The 8,459-nt window shown below is 44.2% G+C and overlaps 1 protein-coding gene across 6 annotated transcripts in view; it reads right to left on the bottom strand.

The window, feature by feature from the left end:
* Positions 1–2,080: 2,080 nt before the first annotated feature.
* HIVEP3 (HIVEP zinc finger 3) overlaps positions 2,081–8,459 on the bottom strand; it is a 121,004-nt gene continuing 114,625 nt past the window's right edge. For all 6 annotated transcript variants that reach the window (XM_081920474.1, XM_081920479.1, XM_081920476.1 and 3 more), the window contains one exon: positions 2,081–7,737. In XM_081920474.1, the coding sequence (XP_081776600.1) occupies positions 6,898–7,737 (840 nt within the window). In that variant the 3' untranslated portion in view covers positions 2,081–6,897. The remainder of the gene's footprint in view (positions 7,738–8,459) is intronic.

Here is an 8,459-nt window from a genome sequence, read left to right as displayed (position 1 = left end):
TACACCTTTTAGAAAAAAAGGCAAATATTTATCTTACATGAGACCATGTATATTAAATTTGCGTACACATCATCAATATTATTAATATTTTACATTACATTTACTAAAGTGAGCATAAGTGCCATAATATCTCAATAATGAAAACTTGTTTTATGTCATCGTTAGGACCCAAATTTGGTATTTATTTAAAAACATTTTACCTTTTAAAATTCACAAATACTGTGCAATAACAGGAGGGCAAAAAATCCATAAGGAACGCAGACAATAAAAATCAAGTGTATGTTAGGGGTTGGGAATAAAAGTGAGGAACACATTGAGGGGGAGAGATTGTAGAAGGGCTAGATCACAATGCTTCATGCTTAGCTCATAAATGGTTTGTCGGTATCCAGAACATATTGCTTGAATGCTTTTTAAAAGCCAATTGCAATGACTTGGCATTGTATTTTTTTTTAATAAAAAAAATGATGGCCAAAGTTGGCAAAGCCAGACACAGAAAAACAAGAGGTTCTCGCTTATGAAGAATCACTGGGCTGCGTTCTGTGAGTGAGGGCATATCAGGGAAATGTAAAAGGTCGCTCTCAAGGTTAAAGAGTGCAGAGGCCAAATCAGTTGGGTCACTTTTCCTGGAATATATTGTGGTTCCTGCCACGGTCTCCTCCAGTAAAAAATTAAATAAAATCCATTTACAATAATCTGGGCAATTTCATCTCAAATGTAGTGGGGATTTCAATTCAGTTTCTGTTATTCTGTTATTTCTTACTTTAAAATAATACAGTTGTACCTTGGACCCTGAACGCCTTGGTACTCTCATACGTTTTGGCTTTCAAACGCCACAAACCCGGAAGTGAGTGTTCCGGTTTGCAAACGTTCTTCGGAACCCGAGCATCTGACAGGGCTTCCGATTGGCTGCAGGAGCTTCCTGCAGCCAATCAGAAGCTGTGCTTTGGTTTCCGAATGTTTTGGAAGTCGAACAGAGATCCGGAACAGATTCTGTTCAACTTCCAAGGTGCGACTGTAATATTATTATTATTTGAGGCTTTTCTTCAGCCAGAACTTGCCTAAACTCAGTTCTGACACCTCTCTAGGTAGGCACCATTGTCATTACAAGAGAACAAGGTGAGTTCTGGCACCTCTCTTTTTAGAAAGATAGCACTGATAATAATGTCAAAGTCTCGAGAGCCAATCACAGATATAAACAGCAAATGTGCTCTCTTTGGGAAAGTCCATTAACTCAGTGGGAAAGTATCTGCTTTGAATGCTGAAGGTCCCAAATTCAATCCTCAACATTTCTAGGTATGGCTGGGAGTTGTCCCCTACCTGGAACCCTGGAGAGCTAGGAAGACAGTACTGAGCTGGATGGACAGGTTTGACTCAGTATAAGGCAGCTTTCTATGTTCCTTGAGGTTTCTCATTTTTTGAAGACTATCTTCTTAAATATAAAGGGCGGGGGGAGGAGGGGATTCAGTCTAAAATAAAGTTAGATTGAGTCATAAATCTGTCAGAAAACGGCCCTTGGAATCACAGGTCAGCAGAAGCTACCATAGGTATTGCAACGTAGAATGGTTGATGGATGGAGTATTGGCCATCACAGAACTGAATGCGGCAGCCATGATTTAACCTTGGGAAAGTCCAAGCCAGGCATAGGCAAACTCGGCCCTCCAGATGTTTTGGGACTACAACTCCCATCACCCCTAGCTAACAGGACCGATGGTCGGGGGTTATGGGATTTGTAGTCTCAAAACATCTGGAGGGCAGAGTTTGCCTATGCCTGGTCCAAGCATTTATCAGAGCCTTGTGGATATCCTAGCCAAGGGATTCATTTGGCTTACATACAATGACTTAAACTGTACTGGCTTGTGGACTATTCAACAGATTTTAAATCCCTGGGATGTCCCATAGAGATGATTCAGAATTACCAGCAAACCATGGTTTTTCAAGATGTCTAAACCCATGCCATCCAACAAACAATGGTTTGCTAGTGGCTTCCACACTGAGATATGAAAGTACTGTTTGAGAGGGTGTTTATTTCTGAACCAACAAACCATAGCTTGGGCCTCTTGTCAAGAGTCTGCTTTTCGGGGGGGGGGGCGTAATGGCTATGAATTCTCAGGGAAAGTGAAGGAAAGACGGCAATTCCACAAACCATGGTTTTCCTCTACATCTGGACTAAGTCTCAGAGCAACCGTGTATGGTATTGCACTTTAAGTTGCAGTTAGAGCAAACCATGCTGTGATGTTATACCCAAGATGGCTCACTTTCTGAAGTCAATTACAGTTTAACCCAGACTGCTAGGTAGGTGACCAACTGTTTTGAGCTCTGGCCTGAAACTGACATTCCAAATGGCTTTCTGCTACTAATCCTATGCACGCTTACTTGGGAGAAAGTCCCAATGAGCACCGTGGAATTTACTTCTGAATAAACCTGCATAGGGTTACATAGTAAAAGAAGTAATTAATTACTGATTCTCAGAACACTGGGAAACCAGGAAGGTGCTTAAATATAGAGGAAAAGTCCTTCACAGATTATAAATCTAGGAATAAAGTGCTCCAAAAATAAAAAGCGATCAACTCTCACGGATGCCATCAACATTTCAAAATAATTTCCTTTGTCTCTTTGGGCTGAAAAGGGATAAAAATAGGAGAGATGCTCAAGTAACCAAAATATAGAGGTCTTGTCTCAGCCAGTAATAATAATAACTAAGAAGGTCTGACTTAGCCAAGGGATAACAGTACCCAGAATTTGCAAAAAAAATTAATAATAAAAATAGTTTTACAAGTGTTTTTCTTTTCTTTTCTTCTTTTTTAAGCTATGCAAAGCTAGATCAAAATAGAAAGCAATTGCAGAAGTAACCTATGGAAAGTGCAGCCCAATATTTCACATGCTTACTCTGAAGAAAATATCACTATGCTGGGTAAGATTTACTCCCAAGAAAGTGCATATAGGATTGCAGCTTTGGGAAGGGTGGTTTGCAAGGGTGAGGGGCGGAGGAGAGAGATTAAAATTTGATCTCTGAAAAATAAACCTTCCAACAACAGCAAAATAATGAATGGCAGGAAATGTCAGGTCTAGCAACATATTTGACACATGACTGCAGGCTTCTGTTATAGCACCACACCACGGGAACCACGCAGGGACTTTGTGATGGGCTCAGGACTTTACCTTCAGTGGGGCAAGTTAAGTGCTTGAGGTAAAGCACATTCTTAAGGCTTTGCTAGGTCTGCCTGGAGTGCTCAGCACCTTGCAGTTTGAGCCCTTAGTTTGTTTAGCATCTTGCCCTAAGGAGAGCCAGCTCCACCTGGCCAGCCAGTGCAATTAGACAGGCCACCAGGAAATGCCCCAGAGACATTCAGGAGACTTGCGATGGGTGGAAGGAGATTGTTGCATCCATTGGTTTGCTTGCATCACAAAGCTTCTTTGCCATGTGAGACCTCTGCCAACTGTGGCTTCAATTTATATGGAAATGCAAAAGCTACCCTGGCAAAAAAAGAAAGAGGTCAATTTCTGCATTCGCAACTGCCACCCATTGTGGCATGGTTTCTTCTATGTCCAGCAACACCACTGGAGAGAGTGGTTGTTACAGAAAGGGCAAAAGGTTGCTGCAGGCAGATACACCGGCATAAATACTCAGGATCTAGGCACTTTGCAGATCCCAACCAGAAAGTGAAAGGAAGAGTTCAAGTAGAGTCCTCTGCAGTGGATGTTGCCATCTAAAGCTACAGAGCTTTGCATGGTGTCTAGTCTGCCAGCCTATTCAAACAGCATTGGGGTCCTGGGCTGTCCTGTCCTTTCTACCCCAGATGCAAATACCCCCCTAGATGACACTATTTACATTTGCAGTGCTTGCCTCACAGAGGATTAAGAAAGGTTCGAGAGCAATAGGTAAACATACCCAGAAGGTTATTATTGTTATTAGCTCCGGGTTGTTTGCAGATGTCATCAGAACAGATCCTGTCCAATGCACCCAAAGCAGAGTTCAATCCAAAGGCTGAAAACTGAGCACCAGGTTGCATTTGATCTAGCCTCAAAACAAAACCAGAGCGTGAATGGATAATTGAAGAGCAAATGCCCAGGGGAGGCTCAATACCGAAAACCATTTGGTCCTAAAAGAGCTGCATGACTAGCTGGTTAAGGGGGGGAGGAGAAAGGAAGGAGGGGATGAGGGGGAAATCAACCACCTGGAATTCAAAGTCATGGCAGAGACAAGGTGCAGCTTTTCGACAATGACCACCGACGTTCTGGTCCAGGCTTTGCTCATTCCATTAAGTTGATGGGTGCCATTCTGAATCTTTTGAAGGTATCATGACCATGATACCAATTTCCATTGGAGCCAGACTTTAACTCAGTGATTGATGTTCATCCCCATGACCTGTTGACAAAGGGGATTGTATTGGACCTTCAATGAAGTCTCGGGTTAGGTACCGGATGCCAGTGCAGACTCTATAAGCAAGATCTTTCCGGCCCTTAGCACTGAAAGAGGTATTGGAAGCAGAAGTAAACCCAGGGGAAAACAAAACAGAACACTGTCCGCTGTGAATGGAGTTTTCCAGGGAAATCCCAGCGTCAGTTTGGTCACCTTCACATCATGTCAGTCACAACATCATTTTGACCAAAGAAAATCAAAAGAGCTCCACCAAAACTATTCAACACAACACAAAAATGAAATGATACATCGCAGAAGATTATTCAACTCAAAGCCCCATCCATTCCACGTTATTCAGCTATGCCTTGGCAACAGTTCATGGCTTTCCATGCCTGCTTAAAATAAAAATATTGTTCAGGACATTGTTGTGTGGAGCATGCGCATAATAAATGGGAACATCTCAGAAAGGACTGGCCCATTGGTTAAATATTTGTGGAACTGATTCATTTTGCCTAGTTAATTTCAAAAACTGTGAGTACAGACTCGACCCAGAGCAAGACGTTCTCCAAATAAGCAAGCTTGCTCTCAATTAGAGTAAACGTCTGCTATTAAATGCAGTGTGTATATATTAAAAGACCTGTATGGCTCTGGCCCTGATCTTTCTATAGGTGACACCAGGTTGGTTAGCCATTGGAGCCACTGTATTCTTCTCTGCCCCTTTGCTAAAACACCATTCATTGCAACCTATTGATCTGAAATGCAAACAGCTCAATGGAAATTCACTGGGACCTTTGCATAAAGTAGACTAACATTTGCAGTTATTCCATTAAATGGGGAGGGGGGAAGATAACAGTATGCAAAAAAAAGAAAACAAAACAAAAGCCCTTAATTACTTCTTTGTGGACTCTATGCAGTTGAATACATGGCTGATTTGATAGACATAGGGCACATCTAGGACCAGTAGCAGAACTGGGAATGCAGATATGGTTCAGGGTGGTAACGAGGCAAGAATGAACTCAGCCTTGATTTCTGGGCTGGGTGGGAAATCTGTGGCGCTCCAAATGTTGCTGGACTCCAACTCCCATCACTCCTGACCATTAGCCATGCTGGCTGGGGCTGATGGGAGTTGTAGTCCAGATCAGTAAGCAACTTATTTCTATTTTACTCTTAGAATGTCCAAATGTGTGATAAGAGAAGGTGTTTCCTCCCTCCCAAAACATTCATTTGGGGGGGGGGAGAGAGAAATTAAAAGCAAAAACAAAAGATCTCCAACTAGAGAGCAGATTTCCAAAGGGCAGGATCCACAGGGATGACAGCCAAGCCCCTACCATCTAGCGGCTGGCAAAAGGCACCCCTTGGAGATTGTGCGTATCAGTCAAAGCAGCAGCCAGGTCACAGAATGTCAGTATTAAAGCAAGAATGGTGGTCAGAAAGCAAAGATCTACCATTCCCAGAACATTATTTTTTTATTTTTACATTCAATATATTCCTATTTTCTTGCAATTTCTCTTTTTTATTTCCCTTTGTGGGGCAGGGTAGAGGGACCTTTTCCTTATGTGCGTGTCCCTTTAAAAAAAAAAGTGCTTGGGCGGGTAATTTGTACGGGGGGGGGGGGGAGGCACATTCTGAGATTCTTTCTTTGTTTTGGAGAGATTACCTTTTATCACCATCAGGGCCTCCCCATAGAAAACAAGTGCTAGTTTCAGTTACAATCGGAGGGTAAACATTCCTCTCTTCTTCTTCTTCTTCTTCTTCTTCTTCTTCTTCTTCTTCTTCTTCTTCTTCTTCTTCTTCTTCTTCCAAATTAAAGCAGTCACATCTGTCTTTAAAGCACATTTAGAGGCAACCAGAGTAATGCAAATAATAAAAGGAATAATTATAAAACACTTTGCCACATGTTAAATAAAGCAAGTAATAAATAAGGGGTGCGGTCGTTGTGGGGTGGGGGCAGGTTGTACCTGTCTGTACATGAGAGAGGTGGTGGTTGTCCCCCTCCCCTAAAAAAAATAAATTCAGCCAATCTCTTTGAAGAGGTGTTTGTTTTCCTTTAAAAAGAAAAAGAAAAAGCTTTTCAGTGCATCCATTGGAAATTCTTCTCAACTCTTTCCACATGTCTGCATGTGGTTGAGACAAGACCTCATCGTGGGGAATGGAGACACGCTCTAAGAATAAGCCCCTTTCTGATAAAAGAAAGCAATAACAATAAAACAATAACAATAAATTCATAGCTTCAATTTGTCGGTGCATTTCAAGCAACAACCAAAACACACGCACGCACACACACGCAAATGAAAGTCTAGAAAAAGGCACACAATTACGATGGAAATAATAGCAGACTGAAACAGAGAGAGAGAGAGAGAGAGAGAGAGAGAGAGAGAGAGAGAACCAGCAACAGTCTCCGTGGGTTTGGTCGTATGCTAGAGCATTGGGTCTTTTCGTTCCTTTTCCTTTAGCAATGATTATTCGAAAACCAATCGCACTGACAAAGCTTTGTTGATCTTATGGGGAAGCCGGGGTCAAAAGCTGGGAGGGAGGGCTCAAGCACTTCCTGTATTGTGATCCACTTGCCTTTGCAGTAGGCTGAAGCTGACTTGCTCCAAGGGAGGGCTCCTCCTCCTCTGTACCCCTGTGGTGGGGGGAGCTGGCTCTCCAGAGAGGTTCCTTCTCCTGGTGGGAGGCTGGGAGGAGGAGTGGCTCGAGGACAAGGGCTCCAGCAGGCAGCCAGCGCTGCTGCTCCTGTCCAGTGTCTGGGAGGGGAAGTCCGAGATCAAAGTGCAGGGGGGTTCCAAGGAGGCGTTTGAGCTGCTACGTGGTTTCTTCCCCTTCTCCCACCGGACGCCTTCCCCACTGGCCGAAGGCTCATCCTCCGGGCAGGAACCGTCTCGGCTGGGCGTACGGCTTCCCCACTCTGGGCCGCTGGGTTCGGTGCTGGCTGTCACCCTGTGTTCCTCCTTCTGCTGGCGCTCGCTAGTCCTTATTGTCCCTTCCAAGCAGCTGCTGCTATGAAGCGGTGGGGTTGCAGATGAGGAGCGAGCTTCTCGGATGCCTTGCGCCACCTTGCCGGGATCGTTCGCTCGGCTCGATTCAGAGGTGTCACCGCTGGGGGAGAAGTAGCTGGCGTGCAGCGACATCACTGATCCGTGCCCCAAGCCGGGATGGCCGCTGGGCCTTGCCTGGACCATCTGGATGCCCCCGATTGGGATCATGGGGAAGGGGCTCCGGGGTAGCTGCTGGGAGTGCAATGGGAGGTGGCTAAAGATGTAGTCTTCCACCCGGCTCGGGACATGGGCGTGCGTGTCGTGGGGCGATTGCAAAGGCCTGACGCAGTGATGCTGAGTGACGCCCGGTGAACTCGCTGGGCTCCTGGATTCTGTCTTCTGTAATGACAGGAGGTATATATTGTGGGATGTGAAACACAAGAGCAGTCAAGTACAACATTCCTAGAGTGAACATGTTTACACATGGGGAGGAATGTTTGTCCAGCCAGCAGGTAAACTTCCTGTTGCCTTCTGAACTGGGACAGACTTCCTCTGCATGTGACTAGAGGTGGGTGTGGCCTCACCTGTGCTGGTAATGACAAAAGCACAGGGCAGGGCAGCCATCTCTCTCTCTATGACTACATGCATCAAAGAAGCAACATCTGCTTAGCCAAAGATGCTCTCTTGGCTTCCTGCCAAGAGAGGACAAAGAGACTGTCTCCTTATGAGATAGTTTCCAGGTGTATGTTACTTTTCTAAGCTAAGTCTGCCTACTGGGATCTGTTTGTGAACAGAATGTGAGTAAACTCTTTTTTATACTTTTATAGAAGACTGTGTCGTGTCTTATCTTTTATGAGGGAATAAGGGGAAAATACCAGAACAGTTATTATAGAGGCTTTACCGAGCCTGAGCAAACGCATCCGCTGTAAGTTTAAAAAGGGGAATGTTACTCTGCTAAATTGTGAACTTGTTAACACAAGTTGGAAAGGATATAATCAAACAATATATCCTCTCCTGCATCCCTAAACATTCCCACACATATTAGGAACCAGGGAATCTGCATTATACGGAGTCCAAATACTGGTCTATGATGATGATGATATGTTATTTATATGCTGTCC

This window comes from Podarcis melisellensis, assembly GCF_964234715.1.
Source record: "Podarcis melisellensis genome assembly, chromosome: 8".
NCBI lineage: Eukaryota > Metazoa > Chordata > Lepidosauria > Squamata > Lacertidae > Podarcis > Podarcis melisellensis.
This window is presented reverse-complemented; position numbering and strand designations above follow the sequence as displayed.